We start from the raw sequence: 20,812 nt of genomic DNA, 5'->3' as shown, positions 1-20,812 counted from the left end.
GAGAGATTCTCGCGAAAACAGAGGTAGCCATTATTCCAATCGGTCCTAGTGAAAAAATAATTGTCCCGACGGATATATTATCGAATAGATATTAGAAAAAACCTTGAGGATGGATTCTAAACAACGTTTGCCATGTTTCTGTCGATATTATGGAGCTAATTTGGAATATTTTTCGGCGTTGTGGTGACTGCAATTTCCGGGCGATTACTCAGCCAAACGTAAAGAACAAACGGAGCTATTTCGTCTACAAAAATACTATTTTGGGAAAAAATGAACTTTGGCTGTATACCTGGAAGTCTCGTGAGTGAAAACATCTGAAGTTCATCAAAGGTAAACGATTTAATTTGATTGCTTTTCTGATTTCCGTGACAAGGTTGCCTGCTGCTAGCAGGGCATAATGCTATGCTAGGCTATGATAAACTTACACAAATGCTTGTCTAGCGTTGGCTGTAAAGCATATTTTGAGATGACAGGGTGATTAACAAAAGGCTGTGTTCCAATATATTTCACTTCTGATTTTCATGAATAGGAATATTTTCTAGGAAGATTTATGTCCGTTGCATTATGCTAATTAGTGTCGGATGATGACAACGGTCCCGTTCACGGGATGGGGTGTCACTACAGGTTAACCTCTCTAGGGTATGTGGGACGCTAGCGTCCCACCTGGCCAACATCCAGTGAGATTCAAAATTCATAAAAGATACAACTATTTTATATAGGTTTAACCTCTCTGCGCACGGAACCCGCTAGCGGGCTGAAATTCCACAACATACGGTGGTCGCTACATAAATAGTCATATTAAACATTCATGAAAATACAAGTGTCTCACCTGTATCGAAAGCCTAGAATCTTTCTAATCCAACTGCGTTGTCAGATTCAAAAAAGGATTTACTGCGAAAGAATACGATGCGATTATCTGAGAATAGAGCCCCATAAAAAAACAACTATTTAACCAGCACAGGTGTAACAAAATCAAACTGCAATAAAATAAATTGTTTACCTTTGACGATCTTCCTCTGTTTGCAATCCCAATGCTCATTGTTACACAATGAATGATCTTTTGTTTGATAAAATCTGTTTTTATAGCCTAACACGAAACATTTTGTGAACCGCTTGTGTCGTGAATTCCGTCTCATTCCATTTGACACATTCTAGGTAAATAACCCACACAGAACGTGACTATTCCAGTCATGTTGGGTTTCACTGCAATCAACTGGTTTGTTTGTAACACAATCAAACGTGATGGGCCATTTCGCGGGACGTATTGACTGAAAGAAACTGATTTGAAGACAACAAGTAATGACATCATTGTGCACCAATGATTTGCCCGCTGTTTCGTTGATTGACTGTCTTTTAACCCAATGACTACTGATCGTCTTGAAATCTAGCTGGGTAGATGGCCAATGAGCTGAGCTAAACGGCAATATGCCATGTTTATGTGTTGTAAGACCAACCCCTCTAGTAAGCTCCAGCGTAAAGAGAGTCATGCGCTATTGAATTTTCTTACCGGAAGAAGCTACGCATTTACGCACTGTTTTGTTTGGTGAATGCCCAGATTCAGCTGTTTATATATCAATCATTATGGCGACTAAGTCAGGGAAAGCTAAATCTAAGTCTAGATATACAGATGTACACACAACTTTAGAATAAATTGATTGGAAGGTGAGACAGAGATTGTTGTAGGACGCTTCATTTAGCGATTGTGGAGGAATATTTTTTGAACGGGAGAGGACATCGTTTTGGACTGGTAAGTTCTTATCATGCTAATGCCCTTGTTTGAAATTAATAATATAAAATATTATTTGTGATTTTTTAAAATTTATTTTAGAAGCAATATATAAACATTTAAATCAAATTTTATTTGTCACATACACATGGTTAGCAGATGTTAATGCGAGTGTAGCGAAATGCTTGTGCTTCTATTTCCGACAATGCAGTAATAACCAACGAGTAATCTAACTAACAATTCCAAAACTACTACCTTATACACACAAGTGTAAAGGGATAAAGAATATGTACATAAAGATATGTGAATGAGTGATGGTACAGAACGGTATAGGCAAGATACAGTAGATGGTATTGAGTGCAGTATATACAGTGCCTTGCGAAAGTATTCGGCCCCCTTGAACTTTGCGACCTTTTGCCACATTTCAGGCTTCAAACATAAAGATATAAAACTGTATTTTTTTGTGAAGAATCAACAACAAGTGGGACACAATCATGAAGTGGAACGACATTTATTGGATATTTCAAACTTTTTTAACAAATCAAAAACTGAAAAATTGGGCGTGCAAAATTATTCAGCCCCCTTAAGTTAATACTTTGTAGCACCACCTTTTGCTGCGATTACAGCTGTAAGTCGCTTGGGGTATGTCTCTATCAGTTTTGCACATCGAGAGACTGACATTTTTTCCCATTCCTCCTTGCAAAACAGCTCGAGCTCAGTGAGGTTGGATGGAGAGCATTTGTGAACAGCAGTTTTCAGTTCTTTCCACAGATTCTCGATTGGATTCAGGTCTGGACTTTGACTTGGCCATTCTAACACCTGGATATGTTTATTTTTGAACCATTCCATTGTAGATTTTGCTTTATGTTTTGGATCATTGTCTTGTTGGAAGACAAATCTCCGTCCCAGTCTCAGGTCTTTTGCAGACTCCATCAGGTTTTCTTCCAGAATGGTCGTGTATTTGGCTCCATCCATCTTCCCATCAATTTTAACCATCTTCCCTGTCCCTGCTGAAGAAAAGCAGGCCCAAACCATGATGCTGCCACCACCATGTTTGACAGTGGGGATGGTGTGTTCAGCTGTGTTGCTTTTACGCCAAACATAACGTTTTGCATTGTTGCCAAAAAGTTCCATTTTCCAAGTTCCATCTTTAAGAAATGGCTTTCTTCTTGCCACTCTTCCATAAAGGCCAGATTTGTGCAATATACAACTGATTGTTGTCCTATGGACAGAGTCTCCCACCTCAGCTGTAGATCTCTGCAGTTAATCCAGAGTGATCATGGGCCTCTTGGCTGCATCTCTGATCAGTCTTTTCCTTGTATGAGCTGAAAGTTTAGAGGGACGGCCAGGTCTTGGTAGATTTGCAGTGGTCTGATACTCCTTCCATTTCAATATTATCGCTTGCATAGTTATCCTTGGGATGTTTAAAGCTTGGGAAATCTTTTTGTATCCAAATCCGGCTTTAAACTTCTTCACAACAGTATCTCGGACCTGCCTGGTGTGTTCCTTGTTCTTCATGATGCTCTCTGCGCTTTTAACGGACCTCTGAGACTATCACAGTGCAGGTGCATTTATACGGAGACTTGATTACACACAGGTGGATTGTATTTATCATCATTAGTCATTTAGGTCAACATTGGATCATTCAGAGATCCTCACTGAACTTCTGGAGAGAGTTTGCTGCACTGAAAGTAAAGGGGCTGAATAATTTTGCACGCCCAATTTATCCGTATTTGATTTGTTAAAGTTTGAAATATCAAATAAATGTCGTTCCACTTCATGATTGTGTCCCACTTGTTGTTGATTCTTCACAAAAAAATACAGTTTTATATCTTTATGTTTGAAGCCTGAAATGTGGCAAAAGGTTGCAAAGTTCAAGGGGGCCGAATACTTTCGCAAGGCACCGTACATATGAGTATGTAAACAAAGTGGCTAGTGATACATGTATTACATAAAGATGCAGTAGATGATAGAGTACAGTATATACGTAGACATATGAGATGAATAATGTAGGGTATGTAAACATTATATTAAGTAGCATTGTTTAAAGTGACTAGTGATATATTTTACATCAATTCCCATTATTAAAGTGGCTGGAGTTGAGTCAGTGTCATTGTCAGTGTGTTGGCAGCAGCCACTCAATGTTAGTGGTGGCTGTTTAACAGTCTGATGGCCTTGAGATAGAAGCTGTTTTGACAACGGTCCCAGCTTTGATGCACCTGTACTGACCTCGCCTTCTGGATGATAGCGGGGTGAACAGGCAGTGGCTCGGGTGGTTGTCCTTGATGATCTTTATGGCCTTCCTGTGACATTGGGTGGTGTAGGTGTCCTGGAGGGCAGGTAGTTTGCCCCCGGTGATGCGTTGTGCGGACCTCACTACCCTCTGGAGAGCCTTACGGTTGTGGGCGGAGCAGTTGCCGTACCAGGCGGTGATACAGCCCGACAGGATGCTCTCGATTGTGCATCTGTAGAACTTTGTGAGTGCTTTTGGTGACAAGGCGAATTTCTTCAGCCTCCTGAGGTTGAAGAGGTGCTGCTGCGCCTTCTTCACGATGCTGTCTGTGTGGGTGGACCAATTCAGTTTGTCTGTGATGTGTACGCCGAGGAACTTAAAACTTACTACCCTCTCCACTGCTGTTCCATCGATGTGGATAGGGGGGTGTTCCTTCTGCTGTTTCCTGAAGTCCACAATCATCTCCTTAGTTTTGTTGAGTGTGAGGTTATTTACCTGACACCACACTCAGAGGGCCCTCACCTCCTCCCTGTAGGCCGTCTCATCGTTTTTGGTAATCAAGCCTACCACTGTTGTGTCATCCGCAAACTTGATGATTGAGTTGGAGGCGTGCGTGGCCACCTAGTCGTGGGTGAACAGGGAGTACAGGAGAGGGCTCAGAACGCACCCTTGTGGGGCCCCAGTGTTGAGGATCAGCGGGGTGGAGATGTTGTTACCTACCCTCACCACCTGGGGGCTGCCCGTCAGGAAGTCCAGTACCCAGTTGCACAGGGCGGGGTCGAGACCCAGGGTCTCGAGCTTGATGACGAGTTTGGAGGGTACTATGGTGTTAAATGCTGAGCTGTAGTCGATGAACAGCATTCTCACATAGGTATTCCTCTTGTCCAGATGGGTTAGGGCAGTGTGGTTGAGATTGCATCGTCTGTGGACCTATTTGGGCGGTAAGCAAATTGGAGTGGGTCTAGGGTGTCAGGTAGGGTGGAGGTGATATGGTCCTTGACTAGTCTCTCAAAGCACTTCATGATGACGGAAGTGAGTGCTACGGGGCGGTAGTCGTTTAGCTCAGTTACCTTAGCTTTCTTGGGAACAGGAACAATGGTGGCCCTCTTGAAGCATGTGGGAACAGCAGACTGGGATAGGGATTGATTGAATATGTCCGTAAACACAGCAGCCAGCTGGTCTGCGCATGCTCTGAGGGCGTGGCTGGGGATGCCGTCTGGGCCTGCAGCCTTGCGAGGGTTAACACGTTTAAATGTTTTACTCACGTCGGCTGCAGTGAAGGAGAGTCCGCATGTTTTGGTTGCGGGCCGTGTCAGTGCCACGGTATTGTCCTCAAAGCGGGCAAAAAAGTTATTTAGTCTGCCTGGGAGCAAGGCATCCTGGTCCGTGACTGGGCTGGTTTTCTTTTTGTAATCCGTGATTGACTGTAGACCCTGCCACATACCTCATGTGTCTGAGCCATTGAATTGCGATTCTACTTTGTCTCTATTTTGACGCTTAGCTTGTTTGATTGCCTTGCGGAGGGAATAGCTACACTGTTTGAATTCGGTCATGTTTCCGGTCACCTTGCCCTGATTTAAAAGCAGTGGTTCGCGCTTTCAGTTTCACGCAAATGCTGCCATCAATCCACGGTTTCTGGTTTGGGAATGTTTTAATCGTTGCTATGGGAACGACATCTTCAACTCACGTTCTAATGAACTCGCTCACCTAATCAGCGTATTCATCAATGTTGTTGTCTGACGCAATACGAAACATATCCCAGCCCACGTGATGGAAGCAGTCTTGGAGTGTGGAATCAGATTGGTCGGACCAGTGTTGAACAGACCTCAGAGCGGGAGCTTCTTGTTTTAGTTTCTGTTTGTAGGCAGGGAGCAACAAAATGGAGTCGTGGTCAGCTTTTCTGAAAGGAGAGCGGGAGAGGGCCTTATATGCGTCGCGGAAGTTAGAATAGCAATGATCCAAGGTTTTGCCAGCCCTGGTTGCGCAATCGATATGCTGATACAATTTAGGGAGTCTTGTTTTCAGATTAGCCTTGTTTAAATCCCCAGCTACAATGAATGCAGCCTCAGGATATGTGGATTCCAGTTTGCAAAGAGTCAAATAAAGTTTGTTCAGAGCCATCGTTGTGTCTGCTTGGGGGGGAATACATACGGCTGTGATTATAATCGAAGAGAATTCCCTTGGTAGATAATGCGGTCGACATTTGATTGTGAGGAATTCTAAATCGGGTGAACAGAAGGACTTGAGTTCCTGTATGTTGTTGTGACCACACCACGTCTCGTTAACCATAAAGCATACGCCCCCGCCCCTCTTCTTACCAGAAAGATGTTTGTTTCTGTCGGCGCGATGCGTGGAGAAACCAGCTGGCTGCACTGACTCCGATAGCGTCTCTCCAGTGAGCCATGTTTCCCTGAAGCAAAGAACGTTACAGTCTCTGATGTCCCTCTGGAATGCTACCCGTGCTCTGATTTCATCAACCTTGTTGTCAAGAGACTGGACATTGGCGAGAAGTATGCTAGGGAGTGGTGTGCGATGTGCCCGTCTCCGGAGTCTGACCAGAAGACCGCTTCGTTTTCCTCTTTTACAAAGTCGTTTTTTGGGGTTTTTCTGGGATCCATTCCGTTGTCCTGGGTGAAAGGCAGAACACAGGATCCGCTTCGCGAAAGTCATATTCTTGGTCGTACTGATGGTGAGTTGACGCTGCTCTTATATTCAGTAGTTCTTCTCGACTGTATGTAATGAAACCTAAGATGACCTGGGGTACCAATGTAAGAAATAACACGTAAAAAAACAAAAAACTGCATAGTTTCCTAGGAACGCAAAGCGAGGCGGCCATCTCTGTCGGCGGACGGTGGATTGCCGACGCCGACACGTGTGTCTGCCGCCCCACCCCAACCCACATGAAATAGCCTATTTGAGGCTGTTGAGGAGAGTGCAGGACCACATCAATAGCCAAAGTGAAATGGAAATGGTAGATACAGCTGGTCTGTTGTAATATAATAAAGACAGTAATATAATAAAGACAGATCTAGCTGGTCTGTCATAATATAATAGAGACAGTAGATCTAGCTGAAATGTCATAATATAAAAGAGACAGTAGATCTAGCTGAAATGTCATAATATAAAAGAGACAGTAGATCTAGCAGGTAATAATAATATATTCAACCTTCAACTCTCTATATATCTGTTCATTATACCTGTTGATACAGGGCTCATATGTGAAACTATTCTAACTGAACATTTTCTTTCACAGTGACACTGACTCCGAATGGGAGTCTTATCCGGTGTCCTGTGTGAATTTAAGTATGCTCTCTCTAATTCTCTTTCTCTCTCTCGGAGGACCTGAGCCATAGGACCATGCATCAGGACTACCTGGCATGATGACTCCTTGCTGTCCCCAGTCCACCTGGCCTTGCCGCTATTCCAGTTTCAACTGTTCTGCCTGCGGCTATGGAACCCTAAACTGTTCATTTTTACTCTTGAGGTGCTGTCCTGTTGCACCCTCTACAACCACTGTGCTCTCCACCCGGCACAGCCAGAAGAGGACTGGCCACCCCTCATAGCCTGGTTCCTCTCTAGGTTTCTTCCTAGGTTTTTGCCTCTCTAGGGAGTTTTTCCTAGCCACCGTGCTTCTACACCTGCATTGCTTGCTGTTTGGGGTTTTAGGCTGGGGCTATATAAATAGATTTGATTTGATAGAGGACTGAGGGTCATCCAAATATTGAAAGTGTGTAAATAGTTACCCATGTTATTTTGTAAATGTGTATCTATTTTTTTTTTAATCAAATTTTCTTTTGTTTTCATTTTTTATTTTTTTTGTTTTCATTTTTTTTGGGGGGTGGTGTGTTAGAATACCATTTTGGCATTTTTTATATAGTTATTTGTTTCAAAATGTATACCTTCACCAATTTGGCCACTTGGGTACATTTGGGCTACTTGTGTGGGACACCTGGGTGACTTCATGATAAATGTCGTGTAGCACACATTTTGGAAGTTATCATTCTGAAACTTTGCACATGTACTGTTGCCCTCTTATATTTTTCACTGAAATGGTCCCCATCATCCTATCTGAATTTTTGTTTTATCGTTCATTTTAAAGATGATACAAAAAGAAAAAATGTTTTTTTTCCCTACGTTTTGTTTGCGTTTTCTTCAGTAATCCACAGGCTCAAACACAGTTACAACAAGCAGACAAAAAAATCCAAATTGTATCTGTAAAGTTCATAGAAACATGTCAAACGATGTTTATATTCAATCCTCAGGTTGTTTTTAGCCTAAATAAATCGATAATATTTCAACCGGACAATAACGTTGTCAATATAAAAGGTAAACAAGAAAGGCACTCTCTCGGTCGCGCATGAAAAAGCTCTGACACGGCTGCTCTTACTCCCTCATTTTTCAGAATACAAGCCTGAAACAATTTCTAAAAGACTTGACATCTAGTGGAAGGCATAGGAACTGCATTTGAGTCCTAAGTCAATGGATACTGTAATGGCATTGAATAGAAAACGACACAAAAAAAAATCCAACTTCCTGAATGGATTTCTCAGGTTTTCGCCTGCCAACTCAGTTATGTTATACTCACAGACATTATTTGAACAGTTTTGGAAACTTGTTTTGGAAAAGTGTTTTCTATCCAAATCTACTAATTATATGCATATCCTATCTTCTGGGCCTGAGCAGAAGGCAGTTTAATTTGGGCATGCTTTTCATCCAAAATTCCAAACGCTGCCCCCTACCCTAGAGAAGTTAAGATATAATGGGGGATCATAGCTATATTCAATTAAATTCACCAGTTGATTTAAAGCCTATGTTTAACCCATTCTCATGGTTGGTGTCTTGACGGATTTGTCCAAAATCGTTTGTCCAAAATTTGTCTGTCCTTGCCAGTACCAGTATAAGTTGTCGTTATCATATATTAAGCATTAATCAGTTACAGTGCCTTCAGAAAGTATTCACACCCCTTTCCACATTGGTGTTAGCCTAAATTTAAAATGGATTAAATTGAGATTTTGTCACTGGCCTACACCTAATACCCCATAATGTCAAAGTGTAATGATTTTTTTTTTTTTTTTTTAAGTTTTGACCAATTAATTAAAAATGAAAGATGTTTTAAGACAATGTATTCAACCCCTTTGTTATGGCAAGCCTAAATGGGTTCAGTAGTAAACATTTGCTTAACAGGTCACACAATAAGTTGCACGGACTCTGTGAAATAAGTGTTACCCATGATTTTTTAATGACTACCTAAGTTTTGTATCCCACCCATACAATTGTCTGTCAGGTTCCTCAGTCGAGCAGTACATTTCAAACAGTGCGATTCAACTACAAAGATCAGGGAGGTTTTTCAATGCCTCACAAAGAAGGGAAACTATTGGTAGATGGGTAAAATGCAGACATTGAATATCCCTTTGGGTATGGTGTAGTTAGTCATTACACTCTGGATGGTGTATCAATACACCAAGTCACTACGAAGATTTCCTAACTCATTTTCCGGAGAGGAAGGAAACAGTTCAGGTATTTCACCATGAAGCCAATGATGACTTTAAAACAGAGTTTAATGGTTGTGATGGGAGGAAACTAAGGACGGCCCAACATTTGAGTTACTCCACAATACTAACCCAATTGACAGTGAAAAGAAGGAAACCTTTACAGAATTGTTTTTTTTCTTCTCCAAAACATGCATCCTTTTTGCAACAAGGCACTAAAGTAATATGGCAAAAATGTGGCAAGGCAATTAAACCTTTTGTTCTGATTACAAAGTGTTATGTTTGGGGCAAATACTAAGTACCACTCTCTATATTTTTCTTTGTTTTTTAGGTTATTGTCCTGCTGAAAGGTGAATTTGCCTCCCAGTGTCTGGAAAGCAGACTGAACCAGGTTTTCTTTTAGGATTTTGCCTGTCTTAGCCCTATTCTGTTTCTTTTTATCTTAAACCCTTGGCAAAAAAGGAAATACGAAGCAGAGTAAACTCTGGTCCTTCTAAAACCTACTTTTCTAAAATAATGTGAGCTATAGCTTGCAAAATAAACACATTTGATTCTGGGTGACAAGGCTATTTTCCCCCAACATTTTCCTCATGAAATTGCAAAATCTTTTTGTTTCCTTTGCTTCCTTACTTCCTAGTGTTGCGATACTGGTATTGTGACAACACTAATGTATTAACAGGAGTAACTCCTGCCTGGATGTCACAGTTCTCACATTTTCAGGCCAAAGTATCAGTAACTTGCTGGTGCATGAAGGGTTCCTCCCTTTTATCAGATCCCACAGTCCCTGACCTCAAACGGACCATGCTGCACATAGATAGGCGTTAAGTAGAGCTGTTTCAGCTGTGATATCATTGGACTGGGTTGTGAGAAAGTTGGACTATTACAATCTATGGTTTGCCACAAACTTATGCTGGCTGAAAATGAGAACATTGAGTTGTATGTCTGACCTTTTTGGCTCTTTAGTTGTACAACTGGGTGTGTGATGGTGCTGTACAGACACATTGGTGTGAGTGGGGGTGTAAGGTTGTTGGTGAAATCAGCAGAAAGTCAAATGAATGATGGTGTTTGTGGCAAGTTGTCATGGTAACATGTGTGCCCTGCTTTTGCCACACTCAGACTTGGGGCTTCCCTGCCTACATTATTTGGACAGTAGTAGGGCTGTGACGATACCAGTATTGCAATATTTTTTCCATGGCAAAAATGGAACCGCAAAGCAGACCTAACTCTTCGGTCTTTCAATAACCTGCTGTGTATATCAAATGTGTTCTATAGCTTGGAAAATAAATGTGACTGGATAATATGTTTGTTTCCAACATTAGGGCCGTTTTCCTAAAAGTTAAATCAGCTTTGTTTTGTTAGTATCGTGGCAAGGAAACAAGTATCGCCATACTGGTATAGTCCCAGCCCTAGACAGTAGCCTATAGGCTTAGTTGAAATTTTTGCTGTATACACTTTTGGCTGAAGGGTGTTTTCTTACTGGTTAGTGTTGAATTGATTGTACACTTGTAAAGACAAAAGCTGTGTCTAGTATGAAAGAAAAATAAGTAATTTTAAAGCGCAAAGAGGAGACATTTCATCAATTCAGAACCACACATAATTAAATGGTTACAGCTTAATCAACAATTTGGAATATCAAAACGCTGACTATATCAATCGGCAATGACCTGATTGGCTAAGGAAAACAACTGACGACAGACAAACACTAAAACAACTGTCAGGGACAGGCCAAAGGCCCGAATGGAGGGCTGAAGGCGAATATGCCATCAGCAGGAGGCTTTGACAGCCGTAATACTTAGGCCACAGCCAAATACAAACCTCTACGCAGCAGCACTCCACAGAAAAGAGTTGAGTACAAAGATGGCCCTACTAAAACAGTCTTATGAGCAGATGAAACCAATATAAACCTTTACCAAAGCCTGGAGAAAGGAATTGTGGATGATCCAAAACCTATAGTTTCTGCATAACGCATACACTGAATCTTTATCAAATTCTTTCTCATCCTTCTCTATTCATCCCTTCCTCATTTTATTTCCTTTCCCCCTCTACCACTGCAGGCTGGAGCAGGATGTGAAGAAGCTGAAGGCAGACCTTCAGGCCAGCAGACAGGTGGAGCAGGACCTGCGCAGTCAGATCGGCTCCCTTGGCAGCGCTGAGCGCTCCATCCGCTCTGAACTGGGCCAGCTGCGCCAGGAGAACGAGCTGCTGCAGAACAAGTGAGTGGGCAGGTTAGGAATTGACCACTGGATCTGATCACCTGCTGGGACCAGTGGGGCTAGCGCTGCTAATAAAGTTAGGTAGCTTGCTTAATTTTGACAATATGGTCAAACATTCTACATTATCCACATTGATAAGTTTGTAATTGTCAAAAAAGGATGCCATCTTCTGGTTGAAAATGTGAAATGTCGCAACTCGGGTAACACACAATGGTCCAACTTGGTCATTGAAGTGAACTTCCTACTCCATACTTCCAATAGCACGTGAGGTTTTTCCTAGTCGGGGTAATGCAGTCAGGAAAAACTCAGGGGACCTAGTTCAGACCTAAAGGTTATCACTGCTTGAAAACCCAGGACTGAACTTGGAATGTCCATGTCAAAATGCTAGTCTGAAATACAAATAATTCTGGTGTGAGGACTGGTCATAGTGAAGTTTATAGATGGGATCCTATCTGCTTCATATCACGGCAGCAGAGAGAGCACTTATGCATCTGGCTGCTTTAATTGGCCAATTAAGTAATCACTGACCAGCTGGGGACTCCTGGGTGTCCTTGACAAGGAGCATTACATAAGACCACCCTAATATGGTAGTTAGCATGTACATACAGACACAAACTCGGTGGTTATGGGTGTTAATTATCCTGTGCAATTAAAAGGTGACATGTAGGCCCTCCCAGCCTGCCCCTAACGACCAGCTTATTCCTATTGCCGCTCAAGAGAGTCTGTTTCACTCGTTCTGTCTGTTGGTGGAGACTGGTGCACATAGCTCTGTTGGCTATGCTCAAAGCTAGGCAAAGGATGCTAGGCTAAGGATTACGAAAGTGCAAAGATATTATTTAAAGTTTACTTGGTTACCAAACTCAGCCATCCTGCCCTCTCACCATCTCCACACACGGTTAACTTACACTCATGATGAAAATGACTACCTTTTAGTACTGTTAAGAGTGCGCATGCACACATTGGGGGTGGAATGGAATCTCACTGGCTGCTGGCTAGCATGGTGCTGCATGGTCTGTGGCTGCTGTGTGTGTGCAGACTCCATAACACCATCCAGGCCAAGCAGAAGGACAAGCAGACCATGGGCCAGCTGGAAAAGAGGCTGAAAGTTGAGCAGGAGGGCCACGCCAACGCAGAGAAACAACTTGCAGATGAGAAGAAACGCAAGAAGCTGGAGGATGCCACCGCAGCCAGAACCGTCGCACTAGCAGCCGCATCCAGGTATAGGCTCCAGAGATATTCACAACTATTTCATAAATACATCTGCGTTTAGTTGAGTTCTCTCTGTCTGCTCCACAGGGGGGAGTGCACAGATACAATGAGGAGGCGGGTCACGGAGCTGGAGACGGAGTGTAAGAAACTAACCATGGACATCAAGCTCAAAGAAGACCAGCTCAGAGAGCTGGAGATGACCGTGCAGGTGAGGTTCAGTTGAGATGGGGTATGTTTTGTTGAAAACAGGATGTCAAGAACATGTTTGGTTAAGGTAGCTAAAATGTTGACTCTAGCCCAATATTAGCCCTAATTATTTAAGAAGACTAGGTCTAAGGGCATTCCATAGTGTGTGACATGTCCTGGTCCAGAAATACTGAGGAGAATTTCTGTCTGCAATAAAGCCCTTTTTATGGGGTAAAAACTAATTCTGATTTGGGTGGACCTGGCTCCCAAGTGGGTGAACCTATGCCCACCCATGGCCCTGCCCAGTCATGTGAAATCCATATTGTGGCCTAATGAATTTATTTCAAATGCCTGATTTCCTTCTATGAACTGTAACTCTGTAAAATGACTCATTCACACCTGCTGTACACTGGCACACAGACAATGTCACTTATAGTGAGTGATGTGTTCTTCCCCCTCAGGAGCTCCAGAAGTACAAGGAGAATGAGAAGGACACAGAAGTGCTGATGTCAGCGCTGTCGGCCATGCAGGAAAAGACCCAGCACCTGGAGAACAGCCTGTCTGCAGAGACCCGCATCAAACTGGACCTGTTCTCAGCACTGGGTGATGCCAAGAGACAGCTGGAGATCGCACAAGGTCAGTGTCTAGCTTGGGTCTAGCCTCTCTGCAGTACTGCCTCAGTCACACCTATTTCCTACTGTATGTGATTGATGTAGAATAGATTGCATGACATGAATGTCTTATCTGACATTTTGTGTGCGTCTGTCTCAGGTCAGATCCTGCAGAAGGACCAGGAGATCAAGGACCTGAAGCAGAAGATAGCTGAGGTGATGGCTGTCATGCCCAGCATCTCCTACACATCTGACAGCAGCAACATGACTCCCATGGCCCCCCACTACTCCTCCAAGTTCATGGACACAAGTCCCTCTGGCTTGGACCCAAATGCCTCCATCTACCAGCCACTCAAAAAGTGAACGCTTCCTCCAACCCGTCATTCTCTTTTTTTTTTTTCTTTTTTTTAAGCCGACCTCCAGATCTGCTTGGAAGGGGTCTGGGACTTGTTTTTCCTTGTCAGATCCGAAATATGTTGTATTGTGACTATTTATTGTAGTTTTTATTTTAGAAGACTAAGGGACATCACATGTAAACCAGTTTTTTATTTTGGTAAATGTCTAGTGAAACCTTACAGAATTGGGCTTATGTAGGATGTTTCAGTTCCCCCTTCTACTCCACCTGTTACTTGGTCTCTGGTCTTGGTTAATTCTGGTGTTGGTTTTATTAATTTAAAATCTGTGATGTGGATCTCTGCTAGCAGGAGTGCTCACCCATATTTCCATGTTGGAAGTTCTGATTGCTGAGGGCGGATACCCTTTTGTTTATATGGTAGGACTCTACACTCTGTACATTGGTATGGACTCTAGCCCTGTTTTGTCAATGGTATTTTTCAGTCGTGAATATCAGACCAAATTGAACGTTCCATTGGCTGTTCTTGGGGTTTTGTGGTATTGGTTCTATTATGTTTGAAAGTGGATTGTGTGGTCTCCTATTTACTTGTTGATCTTACCACAAAGTTGAATAAAAAAAATCACTGGGATGAGAATAGAGCTGTACCAAGATGTTATGTTAGAATAACAAGGGATAAACTACTGTCAACGTAAACCATCCTCAACAACTCCAAATGTTGAGTATCATCTACAAAATTAAATGTATTTCCCAAAAAGCACCCTAATTTCTACAATACTTTCCAAAAGTGTTAAGCAAAGGCTGTATTAAGAGAATTAATGATATGCCTTCTCTTTAAGCTCAATAGTCTTTCGCAACTTGTCATGATCACAGGGCCTTGATTCAGAACCTCAGTGGTGGGAGTTAGTAGCCTGCTATGCTAGAAAGGACTGAAGTACAGGGCTTTCCAACCACATACAATTATAACCTGGACCCTAACTATAGGTTCAGAAAAGATAGCCCACCTACAATCTCAACAGTTCTGACAATATGGCCACTCATGGTCTAATATGGTAACGTTACTACGAAGTCTACTCCAAACAGGCTCCCAGCATGGGAGTCTACTGCATCCAACTATAACACATCTCTCTACTGGAAACTCCTGTTTAACTATTGTCCCTACTTATGTTTTTATTGTTTTGACTTAATTGCACGGTTAAAATTCCACCGTTGATGGATGTTGTGTGTCTCTCTGACCTGTGTGTGTGTAAGTTACAAGAAACAAGAAATAAGGCTCTGGAAATGAACGTTACTTTTTTTCACAGAATTCTGCATGATAAATCTCCTTTTATTGCAGAATACTCAACTTCAGCCCATTTGCCAAGAAAGGATTGATTGTTTTCTAGGAATATACTGCAAAGACATTGGTTGACGTGTTTGACATTCATTCTCCTCTGACTTGTCTAAAGTATGTCAAGCAGGTGGGAAAACTGCTCACCTGTTTGTAGTAGACTGTTTACGTAGTTGAAAGCTTTGTAAATGTTACAGTATTGGCTACTGCCTGGGACATAGGTGTTAAGAACAGTCAACAATTTCTTTGGTATTGTTTTTTACATTTGATTTAACCTTCATCATTCCCGTCATTTTCCTTCCCTGCATGGAGGAATAGCTTGAGCCTGATGTGGTTTGCTGTCATCTGAAATGGTAATTTGTGTGGTTATAACCTACTGTATATGGAAACTTTTTCTACAGATTAGTTTAGTCAATTGGTCCTTCAACTGATGTTGAAAGTATAAAAACATGTATTTATTTTTAATTATGCCCAGTCATTGCTCTGTTTCTCCCCAAGTCTGACCTCGGCTAGGCTCGAACACTGAGGTTTACAAGGAATAAATTATTTTCTTGCAGATGTTCAGTCGGGAGTTCCTTTCCTTGTCCTTTATGACATAATTCTTAAACATCATCAGGCAGTAGAGTTAAGTCAGAAAGAGCAATTAAATGTTACGGTCATCTCACTCCCACTAGGAGGCAGTGTCCATCTCTTCAGTTCTACAAAGCCTCTGGTCCTCAGCTTTTTTGTTGTTGTGGGGGTTCACTCTAAAATGAAATCCAATCACAGCTAATGAACTAGCTGCCGCTGTTCAGCCAAGCCTGGGACACATAAGATGGTAAATGGCAGAGGTCGCCATATATTGATTACCTTAATCCCCAGACCAGTCTGAGCACTTAAACCCGCTGCCCTGTTTTCTTCTATCACTGAACCCTCTGTATTCTCTATCCACATCTTTGGCTGTCTGAGCGCCACAGTGAAATAATCACTAGAGCCTTTTAGAAATAGAATGACCTCTCGGCCAACGATTTCTAAATAACGGAACTGTAAATGGAAACAATAGGGGCTGCCTGTTTGTTCACTTCGATTTTTGTATTTCAGGTTCTTCAAGATGTTGCTCTCAATTAACCCTTTTAAGATGAAGTATGGCTTTGACAAAGAATTCCCTCAAATGCTTTGTATCCAAATACGCTGACAAACACATGGATCCGGTTTTGGAGATTGTTGCACCCACTCAGCTGAGTTGCATGGGCATTCCACACTGCAAGGCGTAGAGGCCCCCCAAACCACGCATATTTGGCAATTTCACAGAGGTGCCCTATCAGGCATAAATCTGCAGAAAAATAATTAATTGCATACATTTAATCCTGAGTGCTTTGTTCCAAATTAACGTCTCAATTTGGCACATCGACCATTCAGATTTGACAGATTAAAATGGGTCTTTTCAAGCAATCTGAATCTGGCAAAGTATACAGTAAACAAATCATGAAGCCATTATGCAATGCAAATTTAGCTCAGCATTTTGATTTATTTCTATTGTCTGCTATTAAATAGATATCTACTGTGCTGGCAATGGGGATGTAATATAGGAGGCCATTGGTGTGAATTACGTGGGGGACAATCAGTACTCCTGTGGATAGACACTCGCTCACCACAACTGATTTTTAAGACTGGCCAAGATTGATATTATCAAACTGTCAAACAAACATGATGTGCATGAATTATAGTTAGGTAGTACATTCATTATACATGAATAATTATTTCACACATGTTCCCCCTGCCAGCAGAGCAAGAGTTGGCTGCATTTTCATATCAAATATGTGCCTTCAGCGGCTGCCTACGTCAAATCAAATGTTATTGGTCGCATACACATATTTAGCAGATGTTATTGCCGCTGTAGAGAAATGCTTGTAATTCTAGCTCCAACAGTGCAGTAATATCTAACAATGCACACATCTAAAATTGACCTACTCACTTGAACCTGTCTTGGATCACTTTCTTTCCTCCAATGCTGAATGAATTGATAATGAAAAATATAAATACCATTCATCTTTTTGCTTTAAAGTCTAGGATACTGTCATTTGTACTATTTCAAACCAAGTTATGCTAATGCACCTGGGAACACTACATTGTAGAACTATTTCTTTATCTGTGGCATGTCATCTCCTTTGAAATCTGGAACTGCTGGATATTTTGAATTCCAAACCCCTGAGTGCACAATGTGAATAGGTGATGACTGGTGTTAACTCAAGGAAATTAAATGTGGAAAGTGCACCTTTTGCTGGGGTACAACATAAGGATCTTATCTATTCTGAACAAAAATATAAAAACGCAACATGCAGCAATGTCAAATATTTTACTGAGTTACAGTTCATACAGCTCACATCAACAGCATCCTCCCGGACACAATAGACCCACCCCAATTCGCATACCGCCCCAACAGATCCACAGATGACGCAATCTCAATCGCACTCCACAATCTTAAGCTCACCACTAAGCTAAGGACTTTGGGACTAAACACCTCCCTCTGCAACTGGATCCTGGACTTCCTGACGGGCCGCCCCCAGGTGGTAAGAGTAGACAACACGTCTGCCACGCTGATCCTTAACACTGGGGCCCCTCAGGGGTGTGTACTTAGTCCCCTTCTGTATTCCCACGACTGTGTGACCAAACACGAATCCAACACCATCATTAAGTTTGCTGACGACACAACAGTGGTAGTGATCACCGACAACGATGAGACGGCCTAAAGGGAGGAGGTCAGAGAACTGGCAGTGGTACCAGGACAAAAACCTCTCCCTCAATGTGAGCAAGACAAATGAGCTGATTGTGGACTACAGGAAAAGAAGGGCTGAAAAGGCCCCCGTTAACATCGACGGGGCTGTACTGGAGCGGGTCGAGAGTTTCAAGTTCCTTGGTGTCCATATCACCAACAAACTATCATGGTCCAAACATACCAAGACAGTCGTGAAGAGGGCACGACAAAACCTTTTCCCCCTCAGGAGGCTGAAAAGATTTGGCATGGGCCCCCATATCCTCAAAAGGTTCTACAGATGCACCATCGAGAGCATCCTGACCGGTTGCATCACCGCCTGGTATGGCAACTGCTCGGTAAGGCGCTACAGAGGGTAGTGCGAATGGCCCAGTACATTGCTGGGGCCAAGCTTCCTGCCATCCAGGACCTATATAATAGGCGGAGTCAGAGGAAAGCCCATAAAAATTGTCAGAGACTCCAGTCACCGAAGTTCTAGACTTTTCTCTGCTACTGCACGGCAAGCGGTTCCGGAGCGCCAAGTCCAGGACCAAAAGGCTCCTGAACAGCTTCTACCCCCAAGCCATTAGACTGCTGAACAATTCATAAAAATCGCCACCGGTCAATCTACATTGACACCACCCCTCTTGTACACTGCTGCTACTTGCTGTTTTTTTGTTACCTATGAATAGTCACTTCGCCCCCACCTACATGTACAGATTACCTCAACTGGCCTGTACCCCTGCACACTGACTCAGTACCGGCGTGTCCTGTATATATCCTTGTTATTGTTATTCTTATGTTGTTACTTTTTATTTTAGCCTACTTGGTAAATATTTTCTTCTTCTTAAACTGCACTGTTGGTTAATGGTTTGTAAGTAAGCATTTCACTGTAAAGTCTAAACTTGTTTTCATGGCATGTGGCAAATAAAGTTTGATTTGATATGAGGATCAGTCAATTAAAACAAATTATCTATGGATTTCACATGGGAATACACATGGGAATACAGATATGCACATGTTGGTCGCAGGTAGCTTAAAAAATAGGCCTCAGGATCTCGTCACGGTAATTCTGTGCATTCAAATTGACATCGTTAAAATGCAATTGTGTTCGTTGTCCGTAACTTATGCCTGCCCATAACATAACCGCACCATGAGGAACTCTGTTCACAACGTTTAGATTCAAAACCGCTCTCGCACACGACACCATACACATGATCTGCGGTTGTGAGGCCAGTTGGACATACTGACAAATTCTCTAAAACGAGGGAGGCGGCTTAAGGTAATTTAATGTTAATTTCTCATCTGGCAACAGCTCTGGTGGACGGACACTCCTGGAGTCAGCATGCCAATTGCATGCTCCCTCAAAACTTGAGACATCTGTGAGATTGTGTGACAAAACTGCAGATTTTACAATGGCATTATATTGTCCCCAGCACAAGGTGCACCTGTTTAATGATAATGCTGTTTAATCAGCTTCTTGATATGCCACACCTGTCAGGTAGAGGGATTATCTTGGCAAAGGAGAAATGGTCACTAACAGGGATTTAAAGATATTTGTGCACAAAAGAGAGAAATAAGATATTTGTGTATATGGAACATTTGAGATATTTTATTTCAGCTCATGAAACATGGGACCATGTTGTGTTTACTTTTTTGTTCGGTGTATCATGGATGTTGGTTCACAAAAGATATTTGAAAAATGCAAAGTGGAGATGGTCATAACTCATGTGTGGAACAGTTTCATTATTCAGATTCAATCAGAGCCAACTCAAAATATTTATATTGACAAAAAACAACCATCTAGGGGAGAAGAGCTTTTGTTATGGCCCGGGAGGGTGTATGACACCCAAGAGTCCCATAGGGAGTCCTTTCAACACAGTTCTGTCTTCAGACAGGTGATCATGTCACACAGAGTGTGCCAGAAACAGTGTAGTCTGGAGGGACTTGCTGAGAGCTGGGGTCTATGGTGATGGAGCAAAGGCTCACTGGAACTGGCTTGGCTTTGTTTTTTCACCAGCAGCTGTCTGGCCATTTATATGATGGCCTGGCTGTCATGGCACCAAGGGAGATTGGGGCTTGGGTTACACAAGGGGGGTACTCACTCGGGTTTAAATGTATATGAAATGTGTAACTTGAGAGAAAATCTAAAATGTTGAAATATTTATCAAATGAATGTGTAATTTGAGAGGAAATCCAACATCTGTTCAGTGCACATCATCATGATGACAAATATTGTAGCCCATGACAGGAGTCCTGTCAGATATATATGATATGATATGATATGATATATGGCAACAGTATTAATTGATTTACATATTCACCATGTCCATAATAATTATTTAGCCACATTAGTTTATGAACATCTTATTAACACATCAATCAGTAATTTATGTCTATTTTGTTGATATTCTGATAAACTTCACTATTCAAAAGAATAGGAAAATCAGTCACAGTGAAGGCACCACCTACTCGAGTAACAAGGGCCCGGAAAGAGCTGCTCGTGCGATATAGTAGAAAGAGAGCCCAAATCTGTCCAATCTGTCCACGTTGAATAGGTCCTTAATTATTAAGCAGGTGAGTAGTTTTTGTGAGGGGGGGGGGCAATGAGTGTCGGATTTAGTCGAGATAAACATAAATTGGTATATTATAAGATTATTAACGCTTATGTTGTTATGAGTGTACTGATATAAGTGTAATGCACGTGACATCCGGGCAACTGTGAAAAAACC

General features: G+C 42.2%; 1 protein-coding gene across 1 annotated transcript in view; it reads left to right on the top strand.

Annotated features, from left to right (window-relative positions):
* Positions 1-15,911, top strand: part of LOC110498006 (macoilin-2) — a 28,839-nt gene extending 12,928 nt beyond the window's left edge. The window contains exons 7-11 of the mRNA XM_021574534.2: positions 11,503-11,661; positions 12,697-12,879; positions 12,958-13,078; positions 13,518-13,692; positions 13,828-15,911. Of these exons, the coding sequence (XP_021430209.2) occupies positions 11,503-11,661; positions 12,697-12,879; positions 12,958-13,078; positions 13,518-13,692; positions 13,828-14,030 (841 nt within the window). The 3' untranslated portion in view covers positions 14,031-15,911. The remainder of the gene's footprint in view (positions 1-11,502; positions 11,662-12,696; positions 12,880-12,957; positions 13,079-13,517; positions 13,693-13,827) is intronic.
* The last annotated feature ends 4,901 nt before the right edge of the window (positions 15,912-20,812 follow it).

This window comes from Oncorhynchus mykiss, chromosome 19 (genome assembly GCF_013265735.2).
Source record: "Oncorhynchus mykiss isolate Arlee chromosome 19, USDA_OmykA_1.1, whole genome shotgun sequence".
Classification (NCBI taxonomy): Eukaryota; Metazoa; Chordata; class Actinopteri; order Salmoniformes; family Salmonidae; genus Oncorhynchus; species Oncorhynchus mykiss.
This window is presented reverse-complemented; position numbering and strand designations above follow the sequence as displayed.